Source organism: Chelonia mydas, chromosome 3 (genome assembly GCF_015237465.2).
Source record: "Chelonia mydas isolate rCheMyd1 chromosome 3, rCheMyd1.pri.v2, whole genome shotgun sequence".
In the NCBI taxonomy this organism is placed as follows: Eukaryota; Metazoa; Chordata; order Testudines; family Cheloniidae; genus Chelonia; species Chelonia mydas.
In genome coordinates this window covers 149201181-149225478 of record NC_057851.1, presented here as the reverse complement: position 1 = coordinate 149225478, position 24298 = coordinate 149201181, and the positions used below count along the sequence as shown (strand labels likewise).

The 24298-nt window shown below is 41.4% G+C and overlaps 1 protein-coding gene across 4 annotated transcripts in view; it reads left to right on the top strand.

Annotated features, from left to right (window-relative positions):
* The window catches only part of RBKS (ribokinase), a 106209-nt gene that overhangs the window by 25184 nt on the left and 56727 nt on the right, over positions 1–24298 (top strand). For all 4 annotated transcript variants that reach the window (XM_037895561.2, XM_043543528.1, XM_037895560.2 and 1 more), the window contains exons 2-3: positions 4454–4586; positions 23347–23410. In XM_037895561.2, the coding sequence (XP_037751489.1) occupies positions 4454–4586; positions 23347–23410 (197 nt within the window). The remainder of the gene's footprint in view (positions 1–4453; positions 4587–23346; positions 23411–24298) is intronic.

The following is a 24298-nucleotide window of genomic DNA, read 5'->3' as shown; positions in this document are numbered from 1 at the left end:
ATAGATCAGTACTGTGAATGTGTTTAATAATAGGATTGAAGTGGAGAAGTGTCCTAAATGATCAGAGATCATTCTTTGAAGCCAGATCAGTTTTTTAGACTGAATTACTTAGAACTAGCTGAATATTTTTTGCCTAATTTGCTTGGAATAGTTGTAAAATTGCATAATTGTAATTCACTGTTCTAGTTTGATCTTTGGTCTTCATATTGCACATTCTCATAAACAACAACAAAGGTCATCTTCCCATATTAAGCAAGCTGGTTGCTTCCCACGGGCACTAGTTATGCTATGTTGCTTTAAACACTGAGGCCTGGATTCTCATCTCACTTACCCTGCTTTCACATGAGTTTAGTTCCATTGACTTAATTGTGAGTTACTTCTGATTTACATCAGTGTGACTGAGAAGAACAGCTCTGTTCACTGTTAAATCAAGAATATATATGAGAGTCTGCTTCTTGGAAAGTGCACATGAACTCAGAGAGCAGGGCTACTAGCTGACTTCTGTTGGGAAGCTGTGGTTACAGACCTTTGTTTAAATATATTGTAGCTTTTGTTGAGCCTAATCATATCTAGAATAAATCCCAGTCTCCTGGAAAAGTCTTCAGGAATGAAAGTGAATTAGCAGTGGATACACGCTTTCTTAATCTAATTTCAAAGTTGAGTGAAATGACTGTTCATTATGAAATGACATATAGCTTTAGAAGGTTGCCTGCACTTACTACGATGTTGTCACAACGGGAGTCTTTTGAAAGCTGCAAAACACAGCCATGCTCAGCTCCACAGCCATCAATATTTTGGTTCCCTACAAGGCATTGTTCTGATGACACATGAATTAGTGCAAGAAGCAGTCAATTGTAATGGTTGCCATTAAAAGTCAGCATGCACCCACATTAACTACACAATGGTATTTGAGATCTTGCAGTTATCCCCTCTTCTCAGTATAGGAAAACACTGCAGAATGTGACATGCCTCTGGGTGGCAATCATTTGTAAATGCTGACTTTATTTCAACACTTCATAACCCATCCGTTGATTGATTTTTTTAAAAAAATCTATGTATTTTGGTTTAAAATAGCTGGAACCCTTCCACTTCTCCATCCTGTCTTTCCACTCCCATCTCCTTGGAAACAGGTGTCACGGTTCAGGACTAGCTACACCTTTGATCCCTCCCTGATCTCTCCGAGTGCATCCGCATAGATGATAAGCCTTGTTCCTTCAACTCTTTCAGGGTGGAATCCCATGATTCTGCCACTCTTAGACCGGGCTCCAGTATCCTGTGTACCAACCACGATTGCCCAGCATGCCCAACAGGGATTGGCTGCCTGCAAGTCTGCCCTTCTTGAGCTGTGACCAGTGTTAAACAGAGAGACAACAAATAGCCTTTTCAAAACAGGGTATTGTCTAATCATAGCAGTAGGAGTACAACATAGCAAGAGAAATGAAGGTTTGACATAATAAAAGATCTACACACATCTGATTCTTGCCTAAAGGTTTAAGTAGGCCTAGTATATCCTAGACATCCCAACCTTTGGGGACTGGAGGTTCTCTCTCTCTCTCTCTCTCTCTCTCTCATGCCTTTCAGGGACTGTCTTTTTATCCACCACAAAGTTTTTTGTTTCATTTTTCCACCTGGATCCCCTCTACCCATATATGGTATTCATATTTATTCATATGGTTACAAGCCAGAGGTTGAATTCAACCTGGTCAGAGATGAAACTTCACATGAATGACACCTGCATTGTCTTTTAAGTATTGGTAAATAGGACCACCAGAAGCTATTATCTGCTTTCCTGCTCACATGCCTTTAGCTCCTTCAGGAATTAATCCTTTGGAATCATATAGAAAACAACACCATAACACTCAAAGAAAATACAATATTTAACCTATTTTAGGCAGTTTCCATGTCCTTCACAACAGGTACTTAGGAGTAATCCATTAGTACAGAGCTGTCCCATTTCAACTTTCTTCCAGATGAAAGGGTTAGGGATGTTCAGCCAGTGGCGAGATCTACTTGGCTGAACATCCTTTAATGCTCTGTAATTACAAACAGCCACAGGTATTCTGCTCCTCCTTGGGGAAAGCTCCACTGCATTCTTGCAAAAGCTCTGAACCTTCCCCTTTCCCTACTTCATAGCTTCCCCTCTGAGAATCTTTTTGCCACCAGCCTTCAAACCATTTTTTGGAGCTTGTCCGCACAAGTGTTCAGTCAGCTGGATGAGTTGCTGTTGAGTGACAAAAGGCATTCTCTCCCAACAGGTGCTGAGCTTGTTGCATTTGGGGTAGCCTAGGAGGTAAAATATATTCTATTTTTTAAACCTTGTGTTTGGTATTCACTGTCACAAAGAAGCAGCATTTTGGGTAATATGACCAAATGCTGCTCTGCCATGGTATAGGACAACCTCTGTAGACTATTTATTATTAATACAACTGACATAGGGAGACTAGCCCTATGAATTCAGGTGAATTTTTTACACAGGAGTAGAGGTGATTTATTTATTTTGTTTTCTTGGAGTATTTAAAAAAATCTGCTAGGGTTAACAAAATATATCTTTTCAAAACAGAATGATTCCAGACTATCTTGTATACAACTCTGGTGAATCTGCATCTGTACTAGTGCATTCAGTTCAGGGCACCTCGTCCCATGAAGATGTAGATGTAACTGGAGGAAATGCAAAGAAAAGCAAAATGATTAGGTGGCTGGAAGGCATAATTTACAAAGAAAGATTAAAAGAGATAAATCTGTACAGCATGTCTGAATGGCAGCTAAGAGGTGGTCGGACATGGTAATGATCTACAACTCTCTGAAGGGTATTGTCATAAATATAAAGGGAAGAGTAACCACCTTTCTGTATACGGTGCTATAAAATCCCTCCTGGCCAGAGGCAAAACCCTTTCACCTGTAAAGGGTTAAGAAGCTTAAGGTAACCTCACTGGCACCTGACCCAAAATTACCAATGAGGGGACAAGATACTTTCCAATCTGGAGGGGGGTGGGGGACAAAGGGTTTGGGCTGTCTGTGTGATGATTTTGCCTGGAACAGATCAGGAATGTAAGCCTTACAACTCCTGTAAAGTTAGTAAGTAATCTAGCTAGAAAATGCGTTAGATTTTCTTTTGTTTAATGGCTTGTAAAATAAGCTGTGCTGGAGGGAATATGTATTCCTGTTTTTGTGTCTTTTTATAACTTAAGGTTTTGCCTAGAAGGATTCTTTATGTTTTGAATCTGATTACCCTGTAAGGTATTTACCATCCTGATTTTACAGAGGTGATTCTTTTTCTTCAATTAAAACTCTTCTTTTAAGAACCTGATTGATTTTTCATTGTTCTTCAGATCCAAGGGTTTGGGTCTGTGTTCACCCGGGCCAATTGGTGAGGATTATTATGAAGGCTTCCCCAGGAAAGGGGGTGTAGGGCTTGGGGGGATATTTTGGGGGGAAGATGTCTCAAGTGGGCTCTTTCCCTGTTCTTTGTTTAACACTCTTGGTGGTGGCAGCATAGGGTTCAAGGACAAGGCAAAGTTTGTACCTTGGGGAAGTTTTTAACCTAAGCTGGTAAGAATAAGCTTAGGGGGTCTGTCATGCAGGTCCCCACATCTGTACCCTAGAGTTCAGAGTGGGGAAGGAACCTTGACAGGTATAAATACCAATGTGAGAAAAAAATTACTCTAGGGTAGTCAAAGGAGGTATAATTAGCACAGGCGCTGACTTTGTCCTTTCCTTTGGGGTGCTTGACCCCCGCTCCACTCCAGGACCTGCCCCCACCCTCCAACCTACTCTGAGCACACCCCGCCCTCACTCCTCCCCTTCCTCCTCCTCCCCAGCACCTCCTGAAGTCCACTAAACAGCTGATCCATGGCTAGTGGGAGGGAGGGGGAGGCACTGATTGGCGGGGCCTGCTGGTGGGTCCACAGCACCCACCATTTTTTTTCCCATGGGTGTTCCAGCCCTGGAGAACCCACAGAGTCAGCACCTATGATGATTAGCTATAATGAGATGAAATTAACAATATAAAAATTTAGGCTGAATATCAGGGTAAAACTTCCTAACAGTGAGATCTATTGTTTTATTAATATATTTATTTCTATGGTAGTAGCTCCTAGGGATCCCAGTCATGGGCCAGGACCTCATTATCCTAGGTGCTGTACAAACTTGTGACAAAAAAAACAGTTCCTCCTTTGCTTAGAACTTCTAAAACTAGATTGGACAAAGCATTTATAAAATATGGTAGGAAACAACCTGACATGGGTACTAGATAAACTAGATAACCCAACGGGTCTCTCATATCATCAGTTTTTGTGATTTATTGAATGAAAGGCTAACTCATCACTGCCTCCTGCTGTAGCACCAGCTTGAACATTGGTGCCACTTAGGATTGTATCAGTGTAACTCTTATTTTTACGACTCTTGACCTATCAGTTACTAATATATGTTTTGTTTTGTTTTTAAATTGCAATAGCCTTACCACTCGTCTGCCAAAAGCTGGAGAAACTATCCATGGACATAAGTTTTTCATTGGTTTTGGGGGGAAAGGAGCCAATCAGTGCATCCAGGCTGCTCGACTTGGGGCCAAGACCTTGATGATTTGTAAGGTAAGCATTGTCTTGAGGCCACTGGATAACAACCAAGCCAAATGTTCATCCAAGCTTCAGTGGAACTTTTATGTGGTTGATAGAAAAGTTAACTCTCCTTTTTAATGCATCTCTTCTCGTCTGGTTTTGGTTCGAAATGTATTAATAAAATACTGCCAGGGAAACTGTTCTTCTGGTATTTACAAGACAGCCAGAACAAAGAGTTGGTTAGAGGTCTGATGGGAATTGCATGTAATGAGAAACCACAAAGCCTAGAATAATGTCACCGGAGAGAACCTGAGATATTCAGAATTATACTGAGTTAAACTTGACCAGTTCCTCCTTTTTACCTTGTCCTGTATTGCAAGAACGAGAGGTAAATTGATGATATTTTTCGGTTCTGCATTCACCAGCCATGCTGTATTTATATATTTAATAATATATAATCAGCCTGGAATTCACTGCCATAAGTGGTCCCAGTCAAGTACTGATAGGCTAACAAAAATTTTGGAAGGGATATAAAACTTCATTCTTCATGGTTTAAACCAATCTTTATTAGGGATTAGAATGAGATCTTTGCAGGGAGCATTATCCTACATGTGCCTGCTGTGGAATTTCATGAATCTTCCTCTGAAGCATCTGAGTGCTGGCTCCTGTTGGAGACAAGCTTCTGGGCTGGATGGATCGTGGGTCTGATTCAGTCAGGCAGTTCCTATATTCCTGTGTTATTACACCTTGATTTTGGAAAGGGATGATAATTTTATTACTGTTAATAACATCTGTTGGTATACAGGGAACGATAAGGATAATTAAATGTTCTGGTTCAGGGCTGATCACTGCTAGGATTAAGATGGAACTCCCGCCCCTTCTAGCCTTTACCTGCCCTGCTGTAACCATATAGAGCATTCCACACTTGACTGGATGCACTGCTTCCCCCCCGCCCCCCCCCTCATTCTACTGAAGTACCAGATATTGGCCATGGGTAGGGACTGGAAACCAGGTTTGATGGACCAATGTCTCTTCTAAGAGGGCAGATATGATTGGAAAGAATGGAATTTTTATTCATAATGAGGTCCACAGATCAATGACCTTGGGGTACTCTGCTCTATGCAGCCTTGGAGGCAGACCAAACCTGTCAATCAGTGGCAGGAGAGATGTGGCTCCACTTCTGAGAAACTGCCAGATTTCATCTGCCTCTCCAGCTCCTCCCCGTTGCAGAGCAATTATGAACAAGATGAAGGGGAAAAAGAACAGGGGAGGATAAAAATCTTCAGACTGTTGGAGTCTGCCATTATTGGCAAGGAGGATTCCTTTTCTCCTCAGTCACCAGGACTCTGTCCTTGCTAACCCATACAGAGTGCCGCATGGCAGAGAAGGCTAAGAGAGGGAAAGCCAGCGGCTGCGTCTCCTGAACTTCCCTCACTGAGTACCTGTCCACATGGAGATCAGTGTCTGTTTTGCGGAGACCCTGGTCTCTCTCAAATGCTCAGGCAGGGACAGGGTTTCTAGCATCCTCTTTACGTATTTGAAAACAGTTTTCAGGTCTCCCCCCAGTCTTTTTTTCTCAAGACTACATATGCCCGATTTTTGACCTTTCCTCATAGGTCAGGTTTTCTTAACCTTTTATCATTTTTGTTGTTTTCTTCTGGATTCTGTCCAGTTTGTCTACATCTTTCCTAAAGTGTGACACACAGAATTAGACACAGTACTCCAGCTGAGGCCTCACCAGTGCTGGGTAGAGCAGAACAGCTACCTGAGAGGCCTTACATGCGACACTCCTCTTAATACTCCCCAGAATAATGTTAGCCTTTTTTGCAGCTGTATCACATTGTTGAGTTTTATTCAAGTTGTGATCCACTGTATCCCTCAGATCCTTTTCAGCAGTATTACCACTTAGCTATTTATTCCCTATGTTTTACTTGTGCATTTGATTTTTCCTTCTAAGTGAAGTATTTTGCTCTTGTCTTTATTGAATTTCATCTTGCTGAATTCAGACCAATTCTCCAATATGTCACGGTTGTTCTGAATTCTATTCCTGTCCTCAAAAGTGCTTGCAATCCCTCCTTGCTTTGTGTCATCTGCGGATTTTATAAGCATACTCTCCATTCCATTATCCAAGTCAATTAAAATACTGGATCCTGTGGGTCCCCACTGTAGATATGCCCTCCCATTTTGACAGCAGACCATTGATAACTACTATTTGAGTAGTTTTGCCTACACTATGGAAGTATCTCAACTGGCCGTTTCGCAGAGGTGGAACCTCATCTCCCGTGCCTCTGACTGACAGTTCTGGTCTGCTTCTAAGGCTGCACAGAGCGGAGTACCCAATGTCATGGATCTGTCAACCTCATTACTCCAAGAAAGGAAATTTTCAGGTAAGACATAGATAAATTTTCCTAATCTCCTGAGAGAGCCTTTTCTCACTAGATTTTCAGCCCAGTGTTTAGGTTAGTGAGGTATAGATAGGTATCCAAATCATACTTGCAAATCATCTGAGGTTCACCTGTCACTAGCTGTTTTCCAGGGTTTTCTTATGTTAGGGTTGTCAGTGTCCCAGATCTTGAAAGACATAGATATTTGGTCTCTTTTTCTTCAGTAGCTGTCAGATTCTTATATTTAAAAAGTTTATAAAGAATTTGGTGTTAACGTTCCTAACTGAATGCTAATTTTTTTGGTGGTGATATGTATCTTGAATTATTTGAAAATGGTTCAGAATTGGCTTACTGCCAAACGTAGAATATGTGTTTCCTGAAATGTTTGCTTCATGAGTCAAATTCCATAGGCTGGTGGTATGGCTATTACCTTTACCAAAAAATTTTATATAGACTTAAGAAGAGATAGTCCTAACAGTTTTTTCTTAATGTTATCTATGTGTTGAAGAAAAGGAAGACAAAGTAGAAGCAAGAATTTTTCTAAGCTCTCTAGAATTCACCAACATTTCTTGATTTTATGTAAAAATTAGCGTTCACTTTGTAGCTTCACATAAATCTTACTTCAGACAGCATTTATGCAGTCTCTGCACATGTCAGTGGGACCTGCATAAAGTAATTCTACGCATTCAAGGTAAAATAGCATTGCAATAAGTCATTGCTATTTTAGTTGTTTGTTACATTAACAATGTGACATTGTATGGAATATGTGAGACACTTTATGATATCGTTGACACCAATATTATAAAATTGCAAGGAATCTGACCAGATATGCTGTATAAGGTATCTGTGAAAATGTTACAATTCACCAAGTATGATGACTTTGTTTATATGTTTGTATCACCTTTGTATGATAAGTTATAGATATGTAGCGTTTATCTATATTTCAAACTTGTGCTGTGCATCTAGATGACACCGCCAGACAGATTGGCATCAGCACTGCCTAGCCTGCTTGATGGCCCATTAGGGACATCAACTGTACACCCATTGAAAGTGTCAGGGGCTACACCTTATGACTCAGCAAGGCATGCATGCCTATGGACAGAACTCTAAGGATTCCAGGCCATGTGCTGGGCAGCTTGTATTTGGAACAAAGGAAATACTGCATGGAAAAAGAAGATAAAAGCTGCATCATCTCCATTTTGTCTTCAGTCCTGCTTCTTACCTCTGGAGTAACTTTTCTACAAACAAAGCTCTGAACAAAGGACTGAATGACCCATCCAAGCTTTGGATGTCTTCCAGAGGGACTTTCAAACCAGCAAACTCACCAATACTGCTAAGAATCTGATACAGGGCCGTCCTTACCCATACGCAAAGCACGCAGCTGCGTAGGGCACCTGGAAATTTGGGGCAAATTTCCTGGTGCCCTGCGCAGCTGCTTGCTGCTCCAGCCCCTGCTCCGGCTCTTCCCCAGGCCCCCGCCCCTGCTCCGCTCCAGCCCCGCCCCTTCCCCGTCCTTGCTCCACCCCACCCCCACTCCCGTGAAGTCTCCAGCTAGGCCCGACCCTGCACTCACTGCGTGGTAAGTGGAACGACCAGGCCCACGCTGCTTCGCTCACCTGGCTCCCAGTTGCGCTGCCAGTGAGTGCTGGGGGGCGGTTCTCCCCTCCCCCCAAGCCTGGGAGCAAGGAGAGCAGAGCAGCCTGGGGCCTCAGGTCTCCACAGCTGGGAGCCAGGGGAGCTGGCCCCAGGCCTCTGCGCGGGGGCTGTGTGGGGCCCCAAGCCTCCATGGGGGACGGGGGCTGGCCACTTCCTGTGGGAAGTAGAGTGACCCAGCCCCAGCCTGTTCTGCTCCCCTGGCTCCCAGGCTTGGGGGGAGGGGGGACTGCCCCCAGCACTCGTCGGCCGCAAGGCTAGGAGCCAGGGGAGCGGAGCAGGCTGGGGCCAGGTCCCCCCCTGAGGTGGCCTGGGCCAGGGCCCCACGCAGCTCCCCGACAGAGGCCTGGGGCCAGCCCCCCCCACCTCCCTTCATGGAGGCCTGGGGCCCCACACTGCCCCCCCCCCCCGCAGGGGGACTGCGTAGGGCACCCAAATAGCTAGGGACAGCCCTGACCTGGTATATGGACTTTGAAGTCTTTGTATGTATGTGACTGCTTTACCATTTAACAGCTGTTTCCTTGTTCTTTCTTTTTTCCTTATAATAAACCTTTAGTTTTAGATGCTAAAGGTTTGGCTGACAGTGGTATTTTGGGTACGATCCAGCCTAATACTGACCTGGCAATATGGCTGGCCCTTTGCGGTTCAGAAGAACATTTTGCATAGTGAGAAGAGTTTTTAAATAACTCCTCACCTTACTGCACCGTGGTGCTGAGTGGGAGCCAGAGAACTGGAATGCAATAAAGGGGGCTGTGTTATTTCTTTTTTTTTCTTTCTTTTTCTTTTTTTGCTTCTTGATAACGAGTGTGGGGGATCAGGAGAATAGTTTGTGACTGGTTGGGGAGTTTAACTTCAGAGTTACCCAGCAGTCTTGGGAGTATCTGCTCTCACTTTTGTAGCCTGCCCCTGACCTTCGCATTTCCAGTGAGGGCTGCCCTTGGCCCTACCGGGTCACAAACAAGTCATCTTAAGGAATAAAAGTGCTTAACATCAAACAATGTTAATGCCTATGTTAGTGGATTATCCCAGGTTTTTGAAATTTCAGTCTTAAGATTCTGCCTTTCATAATTTGTTTTCAGTTTCACATTCTTTAATAATAATATGAGATGTTTACATGTTCGTAGCCAATTTGATCCCAAAATTTCCAAGTGCTTTATAAGACAGAGACATCCCTTAGGGGAGAATCTATTAATGGCGATTCTCTGTCAGTGGTTCTCAAAGTTTTGTACTGGTGACCCCTTTCACATAGCAAGCTTCTGAGTGCAACTCCCCTAATAAATTAAAAACACTTTTTTATATATTTAGCACCATTATAAATGCTGGAGGCAAAGCAGGGTTTGGGATGAGGCTGACAGCTCATGATCCTCCCAGATAATAACCTCGCGACCCCCTGCGGGGTCCTGACCCCCAGTTTGAGAACCCCTGATCTATGTCCTAGTAAGGAGGAGAGGATGGAAGATAAAATACAGGTAGGATCTAATGAGAAACAGTCAAATGAAAAAGAGTCCCATTCAATTACATCACGTAATGCCAGACAGCTGAAAAGTGACAATTTTTAAGTGCTTATATACCCGTGCTAGAAGTCTAAACAATAAGATGGGTGAACTAGAGTGCCTTGTATTAAATGAGGATATTGATATAATAGGCATCTCAGAAACTTGGTGGAATGAGTATAATCAATTGGACACAGTAATACCAGGGTAGAAAATATATCGGAAGGATAGAACAAGTCATGCTGGTGGGGGAGTGGCACTATATGTGAAAGAAAGTGTGGAATCAAATGAAGTAAAAGTCTTAAATGAACCAAATTGTACCATGGAATCTCTATGGATAGTAATTCCATGCTCTAATAATAAGAATATAATGGTACGGATATAGTTCCGATCACCTGACCAGGATGGTGATAGTGACTGTGAAATGCTCAGGAAGATTAGAGAGGCTATAAAAATAAAAAACTCAATAATAATGGGGAATTTTAACTATTCCCATATTGACTGGGTACCTGTCACCAAAGGATGGGATACAGAGACAAAGGTTTTTGACACTTTAAGTGATTGCTTCTTGGAGCAGCTAGTCCTGGAACACAAAAGGTGAGAGGCAATTCTTGATTTTGTCCTAAGTGAAGCAAAGGATCTGGTCCAAGAGGTGAATATGGCTGAGCCGCTTGGTAATAGTGACCATAATATAATTAGATGTAGCATCCCTGTGGCAAGGAAAACACCACAGCAGCCCAACATGGTAGCATTTAATTTCAGAATGGGGAACTACACAAAAATGAGGAAGTTAGTTAAAGAAAAATTAAAAGGCTACAGTGCCAAAAGTGAAATCCCTGCAAGCTGCATGGAAATTTTTTAAAAACACCATAATAGAGGCTCAACTTAAATGTATACCTCAAACTAAAAAACATAATTAGAGAACCAAAAAAGTGCCACAGTGGCTAAACAACAAAGTAAAAGAAGCAGTGAGAGGCAAAAAGGCATCCTTTAAAAAATGGAAGTTAAATCCTAGTGAGGAAAATAGAAAGGTGCAAAAACTCCTGGCAAATGAAGTGTAAAAATATAGTTAAGAAGGCCAAAAAAAGAATTGAGAAAAACAGCTAGCAAAAGACTCAAAAAGTAACAGCAAAATTTTTTTTTAAGTACATAAGAAGCAGGAAGCCTGCTAAACAACCAATGGAGCCACTGGACGATCGAGATGCTAAAGGAGCACGCAAGGACGATAAGGCCATTGTGGAGAAACTAAATTAATTCTTTGCTTCGGTCTTCACAGCTGAAGATGTATGAGGGAGATTCCCAAACCTGAGCCATTCTTTTTAGGAGACAAATCTGAGGAACTGACCCAGATTGAGGTGTCATTAGGGGAGGTTTTGGAACAAATGGATAAACTAAACAGTAATAAGTCACCAGGACCAGATGGTATTCACGGAAGAGTTCTGAAGGAACGCAAAAGTGAAATTGAAGAACTACTAACTGTGGTATGTAACCTGTCATTTAAATCAGCTTCTGTACTAGATGACTGGAGGGCAGCTAATGTGATGTCAATTTTTTAAAAAGGCTCCAGAGGTGATCCCAGCAATTACAGGTGGTAAGCCTAACTTCAGTACTGGGCAAACTGGTTGAAACTATGGTAAAGAATAGAATTGTCAGACACATAGATGAATATGGTTTGTTGGGGAAGAGTCAACATGATTTTTATAAAGGGAAATCATGCCTCACCATCTACTAGAATTCTTTGAGAGAGTCAACAAGCATGTGGTCAAGGGGGATCCAGTGGATATAGTGTACTTAGATTTTCAGAAAACCTTTGACAAGGTCTTAAGCAAAGTAATCTGTCCTGAGATAAGAGGGAAGGTCCTCTCATAGATTGGTAACTGATTAAAAGACAGGAAACAAAGGGTAGGAATAAATAGTTCTCAGAATGGAGAGAGGTAAATAGTGGTGTCTCCCAGCAGTTTGGAAAAAGGGGTAAACAGTGAGGTGGCAAAATTGGCAGATGGTACAAAACTATTCAAGGTAGTTAAGTCCCAGGCAGACTGCAAAGAGCTACAAAAGGATCTCTCAAAACTGCGTGACTGGGCCACAAAATGGCAGATGAAATTCAATGTTGATAAATGCAAAGTAATGCACATTGGAAAGCATAATCCCAACTATACATATAAAATGATGGGGTCTAAATTAGCTGTTACCACTCTTGAAGTCATTGTGGATAGTTCTCTGAAAACATCCACTCAATGTATAGCAGCAGTCCAAAAAGCAAACAGAATGTTGGGAATCATTAGGAAAGGGATAGATAATAAGACAGAAAATATCATATTGTCTCTATATAAATCCTTGGTATGCCCACATCTTGAATACTGCTTGCAGATGTGGGTGCCCCTTCTCAAAAAAGATATATTGGAATTGGAAAAGGTACAGAAAAATGCAACAAAACTGATTAGGGGTATGGAACAGCATCCATGTGAGGAAAGATTAATAAGACTGGGACTTTTCAGCTTGGAAAAGAGACTACTAAGTGGGGATATGATAGAGGGCTATAAAATCATGACTGGTGTGGAGAAAGTAAATAAGGAAGTGTTATTTAGTCCTTCTCATAACACAAGAACTAGGGGCCACCAAATGAAATTAATAGGCAGCAGGTTTAAAACAAAGAAAAGGAAGTATTTCTTCACACCCGTGGAACTCTTTGCCAGAGGAAGTTGTGAAGCCAAGACAATAATAGGGTTCAAAAAAGAACTAGATAAAGTCATAGAGGATAGCTCCATCAATGACTATTAGCCAGGATGGTCAGGGATGGTGTCCCTAGCCTCTGTTTGCCAGAAGCTGGGAATGGGTGACAGGGAATGGATCACTTGATTACCTATTCTGTTCATTCCCTCAGAAGCACGTGGCACTGGCCACTGTCAGAAGACAGTGTGTTGCAGTCCAGCAGGAAAAATGTCTGACTTGTGTCAGTTTAATTGGTCTCTTCAGTGCATATCTTAACATGCATTTCCATCTTTATTGTCTCTCTCAAAGATTCCAGATCATATTTTCTCAGCTTACAAGTAAAAATATGATGTTGTGAAGAAAAATAAGTGTCATGAGTTATGAATATAATGGATCCACATAAAGAGCAGCATGGATACCATAAATTGCTGTGGAATTTTATTTTCAGTACCAACCACTGACCCTGACGCACTCTGAATGACAAATGGCATGTTGCTTTCTGTCTTTTGATCTGCATATCTCTAGCAGTGGGTGCTGCTGCTATTTTATATGTATCACAGTAGCATCAGTTGTGCTAGACACTGTAGAGGGATATACTAACTGACAGTCACAGCCCCAAAGATGAGACAGACAAAGGGTGGGAGAAATTAATAATTATCTCCATTTTACAGATAGGGAATTAAGGGACAGGGAGATGAAGTGGCTTGCCTAAGGTCATACAGAAAGCCTGTGGCAGAACTGGAAAATATACTAAGGTTTCTTGAGTTCCAGGCTACTACCTTACCCTGAAGCTCATCCTTTCTCTTTCTTTATTGGCTACCACAAAAAAGTGAGTCTTAACAATCTTAATTAAAGCTGTTCAGGTGGCGGGGGGGAGAGGGAAATGATGTGTTCTGAATAGGTCTTGATTGTTTCACTTTTAGCAGCTATCCTGGGATGATCCTAGCTGATTCCTCTAATCTTGATGTCATTGTTCTGCAGCTGATGAGTTAAATTCTGTTTGTGTGTCCCAGTTGCATTTGATTTTTTTCTCAAAAAGGAAATACTGTATTGCCATTTATATAGTCTTTCCTTTTTATAGTTCCTAGCAGTTCAAACATACAGATTAGTCTGTGAGCCCAACTTAGAAAGAATACAGTGCAATTGAACCTTTACTTTGTTATAAAAGTGTAGCTGCGTCTATAATTCAGCTCAGAGTATGTAATCACCTTTTAAGCCATGTTTTTCTCCACATTACTAGTTCTGTTATTTTTAGTAGCAAAAACTGGTTGCATTCCCTGTGCAAGAAAAAGAGTAAACACTCTCCAAAAAAAGTTAATGACAGAATTTAGCACACTGAACAGATGGAACAAAAGATGTGTCAGCAAAGATATTTTTCAATACAATTAATTTGCAGGTACAGATTGAGTTTGACTCTCAGACTGCTAGAATTTCATCTGTGATGATGTCAACCCTCCTGATGGCACATGGAAAAATACTGATAGCAAGCCAGTGAAAGCACATGTTGAAAAATTGTGAATAAGAATGAGTGTGAATTACATCAAACACTGTAGCTACAAGCCTAGTAGAAAGGGATATAAATGTAGTGATTCTGGAATAAAGAAACAGTATTTCAGTACACAGTATCTTCTGCAAGTCAATAGACCAAGAAATGTGTTTGTTTTCCTATTTATAAAATATTCAATCTAGCAGGGTCTGAGCACACATAACAAACATTTAAAAACAATATGTTACATTTATTGATGATGTCGAATTAAATGTACTCAATTCTAAAATGATTTTGATGCCCCATATTCACATCTCCCTGAGGGCAGAGCTTGAATGAATAGATGAGCCTTACACAGTGCGCTGAAGATAAACAGACATGGATGCTGATGGTCTAGGGCTGTCTACCAAGAACACCTTCCTTTCAGCATCAAGATGTACAAATCTAGGAGCTGTAAACTAAAGTTCCCCCCCATCTCAATTTTTGTGACAGTTGAGTAGCAAGAGATGCAGGTTTTTAAGATATCCAGGACCCTAACTTTCTAGACTTTATATATTGAAACAAGCAAGTTGAAGGGAATACGAAGTCAATCCAGCCTTTGGAGAACAGTTATGAAATGCCTCCATGACTAAGTAAGTGTGTAGCTATTGCCTTGTGCACTAGCTGAAGCTTCATAGAAGCCTTCATGATTATTTCTAGATAAAGCACACTGTAATAACACAATTGTTAGGTCACAAAAATGTAGATAACTTTGATGAGGTCCCTGACCACAGACTCTATCCAGGAATAATCAGTGATTCAGAAATACTGCAAATTGCAAATCTCCTTGAAAACGATGGGTATGCACCCTCACAAACCAGAGCACATGCTTATTCTACTTATTAGCATTAACTTCATCTGACCTAGGCTGTCCTCAACCAATTTTCTGCCTTACAAACTGCTATTTAGAGACATTGACTGTCCCTAGTGACATTTTAAGATAAATCTCTTGCAGATGTTGTAAATGGAAGTGCACTTCAAAATATGGCTGTACAATGGGATGAGTAAAAGAAGAGAATCATCTTATGATTTAAATGTGTGTTTAGATTTTGATTTTATATAGTGTTTCTTGTATTCAAGGTATCTTGCAGAGCTGAGGTGCATACTTACCTCACAGTAGACAACAAAGCAACCACTTGCTCAGACATAGTTTTGAATATAGCACTTGTGTCATGGACAAAACGACCATTGGCTAGGACACTGGGCTTATCTCCCAATTCTTTGCCCAATTTATTGGCCACTAGACAGCAACTAGGATGGGAAGAACAGATCTTTATTTAACAACTTATTTGAAGAGTGATTCATGCAGTAACATTTACGGTTGAATTGCACTATTAATGTTGCCCAGTTTCTGGTGTGGGACTTGAGACCACAATTTGCTCTCTCAGAAGTTAGAGTACAAACAACACAGCAATGCTGACATGTAGAAACTGACCCTGCTGAATACATAGGCACAACTGGATGAATTAAAAGTTACATTGGCTTTATAAATATGTAACGTGTGGGTTTAGGTCATGTAAAAGTGACACTTTTTCTGTCTCCACATGTGTTCCCTGTGTGTCTTTTGAGTTACATTTGCTTAATGTACTGAAAAAAAGTGTTTATTCCTGTGAGCCCTGCAGAGCTACTCAAAATGATAAGCTTAGTTCCAACTGCAGACTCTCTTTAAGATGATGTAAGAGGCAGAAAAGAGCACAGCTTGACTCTCAAACCCTATTTAAAGTTTTCAGCATCGTCAGTTAAAATAAAAATCATGTTTTGATTTGTAAACTGAGTGCATTTGGTCTGGAAGTCCAGAGGGAAAATAAATATAGAATCCTATGATAACATGTTTACAGACTCACTTTCCAGACTATACACTTAAAATGTGTAAAACCTAAGGTGGCCACTCATACCTTCCCAGAACACAGGACATTCCAGTACTTCCAGCAACGGCATGGGCCCAACCCTGCAGGTATGACCCTGCCCCTGATAGTTTGATGGTGCATGTGAGGTCACGCCACACGGGAAGCGCCATCTTTAAGAGCATGCAGCCCCGCCTCTGCCAGCATGACCTTGTACACATGGTGTTTGCAAGGTCATGCCATACAGGGGGGTGCCATTTTAAGAGCTGGAGGGGCGAGGTGTTGTCCTCCATCTGATACCGCACAAAACCACATCCATTTTTGTCCCACTACCAGTGAGAGACAAACCTCTCAAAAAGAGGACCATCTGGTTTAATACCAGACAAGTGGCCTCTCTAGTAACACCTGATATTTTTGCAGTGGGGGAGACTTAGAGCTAGAAAGATATTTTAAAACTCAAAATGTGGATTGCAATTAAAGAGAACAATGGAATTATTATTATTAATATTTCGGTCTGAAACTGAGTAATGGCTAAAAGTGCAGGATAGAATTATAGTGATGTGGCAGTGCCACACTATTTAAGGTTGCATCACTACTTCTGTTTCAAGGTCATCCCCTTTCTAAGTCCTCCAAAATTGACATGCTTAATCAGATTCCTTTGAAATATGGTCTGCTTCAGGAGAGTGCAGAGTAGAATTAGTGACCCAAATTTGGAGTTGTTTGATCTGGGTTCTGGACATATAATTCCCTCCAAAATAGACATTTTAAAAAAGGTTTTGAAATGTTTGGTCAGTTGGATTGGGTTGGGTTTTTGTTGCACAGAGCTAGAAATAAATAAATATTGATGCTAGTCAATATGGTCTCACTCTGTTGAGTTTTACCCAAGGTAGTGCATGCATGGCACTCACTAAATCTTTGGGGGCCCAAACTGAGAATAGTGTTTAAGAAAATGTACAATTTTTTGAAGTGAGCATGTGCCAATATAGGAAAAACATCTGGAGGGTTTCCATTCCCGCCATTTTATAAGCTTTAAAGCTCAACTCTTGTAAGTGCTCTACAATCCAAATGGTTACAAATGATTGCTTTGAAATTTGATGTTCCTCATTGGGGTGCAGGGTAGTGTTAGTGTGTCAGACTTGGGGTTATTTAACTGTGAGGTTCCTGAGTTATAGCTGTCCCTAACACGGTTTCCTTCTACTGCCTTGTACTGTGAAACTGAAAGGTACAGGATAAATCACCGACAGACCTCATTGAGATTGATTGCTGTGAACTCACCTTCAATTAACATAACTAAGGATAAATTTATCACAGTCCCCCTGTGATGAAGTGGGAATTTTCTGTAATATTGTTATGCATGATAACTTACTTGACTAGGGATTGTTACCCAGGGGGTGCAGAAGGGTTAAGATGGTCTTGGGGCAGAGCAGGAGACATGAGGTACTTGGATCCGGTAACTGTGTGGAGTGATATGAATGGGTCGTTAAGGGCTGGGTGAAACACTCATATCAATGAAATATCCAGAAAGAAAATGGGAACCCCAAGGACTGAACAATTGACCTCTAGCAACAGGAAACCCCAGCAGGCGAACATGTAAACTCAAAAGGGGGTCTTTCAGGAGGAAGACAAAGGATGGAAAGATGTCAGGTGTTTAGGACTGGCCTTTAGAGCGCGACAGGAGCTTTCACCTGGAACTGACAGACAGAGAGAGGGAGACAGAGCCAAAATGGATTGTACAGCAGCTTGGCTAGGTAGAGCCCTGAGGTTGGCCAGTCTGAACTCTGTCTTCACCTTTGCTTCTAAGGACTTTCCAGCGGTGTTTTGTAGTTGACTAATAAAACCCTTCTCTGTTTTGAAAAGTCTGCCTGGTGTCATTACAAATACTTGCTGAGGTGCACTGATCTCTGAAGAGAGTAAAAAGTCTCTGAACAGGAATCTATCTCAGTTGGATTCACTGGGCAGAGCTCATGGTGTGAAACAGGAGTGCTGTAGCTTCGAGGCTCAGCATAGCCACTCACTACCACTTAACTACAGAGGCATTCTCCTGTCACTGTAGTTAATCCACCTTCCTGGGATGTGGTAGCTAGGTCCATGGAAGAAGTCTTCCATTGATTTAATGCTGTCTACATCGGGGGTTAGGTCAGCTAACTACATCAGTCGGGACGTAGCTGGGTTGACTTAACTTTTTCGTGTAGACCTGGCCTCAGTTGTGGAGATCTTGAGGCCACATGGTCTGCCCCTAAAGAAGACTGGGACCCCTTGGGGTCTGGCACACTGAAGGGGTCCAAAGGACTGTTTAACAGCTGGGGTATAACACAGATCCTGTGGATCCGTGACACCTCTTCCTAAGACCAAAGGAGTGAGTGGCCGGAGGTTGCTGCAATTTGAGAATCATGGGTGGCAGTGTTGTTTGTGGGGAAAGTAATCAAAGTATTTGGGGAAGAAAAAGTAGACATGTGAATGTTTTCTGGGAAGGGGAGAGTTTTGGAAGCAGAAGAATGAGGGAATAGCGGGGAGAGAGGTTTGTGACTGCAATGACAGGACTGGGGATAATGGTCATGGGTGCAGGGTAGGGGAGAGTGTTTTGGCGCTCAGGTGAGGGGCATCCACCAGCTCTGCCAGTGCACCTCAACCACTCTACACCCTTCAGCTCTGCCAGTACACCCAACCACCTTGTACCCCAACAACCTTGTACCCCAACATTCCTTCATAGACTGATAGATTCCAAGGCCCGAAGGGACCATCGTGATCATATAGCCTGACCTCCTGTATAACACATGCGACAGAACTTCCCCAAAATAATAGATCATGTCTTTCAGAAAAATGTCCAATCTTGGTTTAAACCCCCCCAGTGATGGGGAATCAACCATACCCCTTGGATTAGTTGTTCCAGTGGTTAATTACTCTCACCATTAAAAATGTACAACTTCTAGCCATTGGATCATGTTATACCTTTGTCTGCTAGATTGAAGAGACCATTATATTTGTTCCCCATGTTGGTACTTACAGACTGTAATCTCGTCACTCCTTAACCTTCTCCTTGTTCAGCTAAATAGATTGAACTCTTTGAGTCTATCACCATAAATTATGTTTTTTAATCCTTTAATAAATCTTGTGACTCTTTTCTGCACCATCTCCAATTTATCAATACGCTTCTTGAACTGTGGACCCCCTACACTGGACACAGTATTCCAGCAGTGGTCGCAACAGTGCCAAATATAGAGGTAAAATAACCTTTCTTCGCCTACTTGAGAGTCCACTGTTTATGCATCCAAGGCTTTAATTAGCCCTTTTGGCCATAGCATCACATTGGGAGCTCATGTTTAGCTGATTATGCACCACAACTCCCAAATCTTTTTCAGAGCCACTGGTTCCCAGGATAGAGACCGCATAATGTAAGTATGGCCTGCATTCTTTTTCCCTGGATGTATACTTCTACATGTAGACACATTGAAATGCATATTATTTGCTTGAAGTTGAACCCAGTTTACCAAGCAATGCAGATCACTCTGTATCCGCCACCTGTCATCTTCATTATTTACTCTTCGCTCCCCGATCTTTATATTATCTGCAAGCTTTATCAGTGGTAATTTTATGATTTCTTTCAGGTCATTGATAAAAATGTTAACTAGTGTAGGGCGAAGAACCAATCCTTGCGGGACCCCACTAGAAACACACCCACTTGATGACAATTCCCAATTTATAATTACATTTTGAGACTATCAGTTAACAAGCTTTCAATCCATTTAATGTGTGCCATGTTAATTTTGTCTTTCTAGTTTTTTAATCAAAATGCCATGTGGTACCAAGTCAAATGTCTTACAGAAGTCTAAGTCTCTTACATCAACACTATTACTTTTCTCAACCAAACCTGCAATCTCATTTAAAAAAAAAAAAGATATGGAGTTAGTTTGACAGCATGACAGGGCACTAACGTTGGCACCTTTGTCACTGAGGTTGAATTGAAGTCAATTAACTAGTTTCTGTTGGGGATTACTGATGCTTGGGTGGCAGTTGCTGTGTTAATGAGGCAATTGGTTCAGTAACGGGGGGGGGATATGTTTGGAAGGAACAGGAATTACAGGGAGCTAAGTGGGTGCACCTTGGAGAGAAAAGAGAACTGTGTGGAAAACTCCTCTTGCTGTAAACTTGTGGTACATTCTGTTATGCTTTGACACTGAAGATTAAATGCAACATGGTGAAAGAGAATTGGTCTGTGTGTGTTTGTGGCTAGGACACCACAGGAACAGTCTAGGCTGCGGTATTCACCGGCTAGGTGAAGGGACACTCTGTGACAGACAGGATCTATTTTTCATAAACCCATGTTGATTGGCATTAATTATATTAGCCTCCTTTAATTCTTTATGTTAAGTCCTATATCGTCTTCTTCATTATCTTGCCTTGAGATCATAGAAACATAGAAGATTAGGGTATCATCTAGTCCAACCCCCTGCTCAAAGCAAGACCAACCCCAAATAAATTAATGTCAGACTGACAGGCCTATAGTTACCCTAGTCATCCCGTTCACCCTTTTTAAATATTGGCACAACATAAGTTTTCTTCCAGTCTTCTGGAACTTCCCTTTTGTTCCAAGACTTATACAAATCCAACATTATGGTCCTCACCCAGCTCTTTTAAAACTATCTGGATCTGCTGATTCTAAGATGTTGAACTTTAGTATCTGCTGTTTGACATCCTCATGAGATACTAGTGGAATGGAAAGTGTATTCTCATGTATTACTACACCATTTTTATTTTTCCTAAATACAGAACAGATATATTTGCTGAACACTTCCACCTTTTCTGCATTATTCGTGATAATTGTTCCATTTACATCTAGTAATGGATTGATACCATTGTTAGGATTACTTTTGTTCCTAATATACTTAAAAGACTCCTTGTTGGCCTTACCACTGCTGACCATAAATTTCTCCTTGTATCCCTTTGCTTCCCTTACCAGTTTTCTACAATTCCTTCTGATTTAAAGCTTCTGATTTATATTTATTTATACTATCAACTTCCCCTGTCTTCCATTTGTTATATATTATTTTATAGCTGCCTTCCTACACCCCATTTCTCTGCTGGTACACCCCAACCCCTTTGCACCCCCAACTTTTGTCAATACAACCCTAACCTTCCTATTGTCCTAACAGTCCAATACAATACAATCCTAACCTTCCCAGCACTGCCAATGCACCCTAATCCCCCTGAAACCCTAGCTCTGGCAGTGGACCCCGACCTTGCAGCCCAAAGCTGTGCCAAGGCACCCCAACACATACATAAACCCTGCACACATCCGCCAAATAACTTATGCTGTGAGTTCTTTGGGGCAAGGACTGTCTGTGTTATTACAGTGGCATGTTAGAGGGAATCGTGTGGGTAAGAGTGAACAGGTTGTAAAAAGGGGTGAAGTGTTTGTACATTTCTGCAAGGGTGGACATAGCAGAATAAATGTTTGTATGTTAATCGGGCATATTGGGGCATTGCTGAAAGAGGGTAGAGTTAAGGTTGCATGGGCAACCTTAACTGTCCATTTCCTGGTTTTCAAAATTTTGAGTTTTGCTCAACTCAGCATTCTGCAAGGGTATAATGTGCCACCAAGCAACCAGTTTCAGAGTAGCAGCCGTGTTAGTCTGTATCTGTAAAAAGAAAAGGAGTACTTGTGGCACCTTTGTTAGTCTCTAAAGTGTCACAAGTACTCCTTTTCTTTTTTCACCAAGCAACCATAACTCTTTCTTAATGTAGATTTTTGCCACTGAATACTCAATTTACTGTTAGAAGGATGAATGAATTATAATGCCAGTTGTGACAGGTTGGATCACAGAAACCCTCTTGGGACTGCCACCTGATGTGCTTTGACTACCTCTGAGTCTGTTTTCCCTGCCAGCTTAGGACTTCAGTGCCCTGCCTGGTTTGAGCCAGACACATTTGCCTGCTACAAACCAGACCCAGGTCTGAATCATATCCCCCAACAGCTGCAGGCTTACCTGATAACAGCTTAAGAAGTATTCCTGTCTCTAACACTCAGATGCCTAGCTCCCAATGCGGTCCAAACCCCAAATAAATTGGTTTTACTCTGTATAAAGCTTATACAGGATAAACTCATAAATTGTTCATCCTCTATAACACTGAGAGAGAGAGATGCTCAGCTGTTTGCCCTCCCTCCCCCAGGTATTAATACATACTCTGGGTTAATTAATAAATAAAAAGTGATTTTATTAAATACAAAAAGTAGGATTTAAGTGGTTCCAAGTAATGACAGACAGAACAAAGTGAATTACCAAGCAAAATAAAATAAAACACCCAAGTCTAAACCTAATACAGTAAGAAAATGATTACAGATGAAATCTCACCCTCAGAGATGTTCCAGTAAGCTTCTATCACAGACTGGATGCCTTCCTAGTCTAGGCACAATCCTTTCCCCTGGTACAGCCCTTGTTTCAGCTCAGGTGGTAGCTAGGGGATTTCTCATGACTGCCACCCCCTTTGTTCTGTTCCAACCCCTTATATATCTTTTGCATAAGGCAGGTATCCTTTGTCCCTTTTTGGGTTCCCACCCCTCCTTCTAAATGGAAAAGCACCTGGTTAAAGATGGATTCCAGTTGAGGTGACATGATCACATGTCACTGTAAGACTTCAAGCCCTCATTCCTTCCAGCCTGACTCACAGGAAGGCCTGCAAGCAAACAGAGCCATCCACAGTCAATTGTCCTAGTTGATGGGAGCCATCAGGATTCCAAACCACCATTAATGGCCCACGCTTTGCATAACTACAATAGGACCTCAGAGTTATATTTCATATTTCTAGTTTCAGATACAAGAGTGATACATTTATACAAATAGGATGACCACACTCAGTAGATTATAAGATTTGTAATGATATCTTACAAGAGACCTTTTGCATTAAGCATATTCCAGTTACATTATATTCATACTCATTAACATATATTCATAAAATCATGTAGAGTGCAACGTCACACCAGTGACGCAAGGTGAGTGTGAAAGGTGCATAATTTTGTTTGTATCTGTGATGTGCTTTTTGTTTTAGAGGTGGGAGAGAGCTGTAAAATGCTATTTGATCAAGTAACTGAGATAAAAGAGCTGTAAAATAAAGTCTAGTGTATGATGGTTGAATTACATCAGTTTGTGGACTGTAAAAGATTTAATGTACATAATGTCTTTGCAGGTTGGGAAGGACTCGTTTGGCAATGATTATATTGAAAATTTCAAGAGAAATGGGATTTCTACAGGTAAAATTTCAGTTTTAAAAAAATAATTTGTTAATTTTTTAGATAACATTTGAAACTAGAGATGGAGGAGGTGGAAAGGTAGATTGGTTAGGTTGTCTAATTCGCACACCCATTCTGATGCAGAATGGTTCTCTGCAGTGTGTTCGCCATTACTTTGTCCAGTCTGGTTTGAAATGGCCTATGTTAAATCTTTAGGCCAACATTTTCAAGGGTGACCACTAATTTTGGATGCCCAATTTGAGGCACCCAGAGACTTACATTCAGAGGTTCTGGGAACATGCAACTCCATTTGAAGTCTATCGGAGTTGCAAATGCTTAGCATGACTGAAAAATGAGGTTCAGCTTGAGCACCCAAGTATTGAAACATCCAAAATTAGTGTCCACTTTTGAAAATTTTGCCCTAATTTTTAGCCTAAATGTTCAATGTTGATTTACAGCAGGAAATAGCAGAATCTAAATCATTGTCAGGGCATGAAAGACTTCAAAGACAGAGAAAGTTCTAGTCTTGTAAAAGTCACTACAAAGACACTAGTCCCGCCTTAAAGTGTGGTCTGGCTCTACTCTGTAATGTGAATTTATACAAATGGAACCTTCTTACTTGGCATACGTGTGTGTCCCGAGTCATATCTGTTCACGTCAGTGATGAAAGTAAATTGTTGTTGCCTTTTACTCCTGTTAGCCTTGCAAAGCCAACATGGCTAAGAGAGAGTGAGAGACTTGCATTGCTTTGCTGCTTTCTTCTTGTGTATCACCAATGGCCTGATGCAAAGCATCTTACAATCGATGGAAGTCTTTCCATTGATTTCAGTGGATGTTGGGTCAGGCCCCAACAGAACTACTGAGTAAGTCCCAATTGAAAGCAGTGGGGATGCACAAGTGTCACTGAAG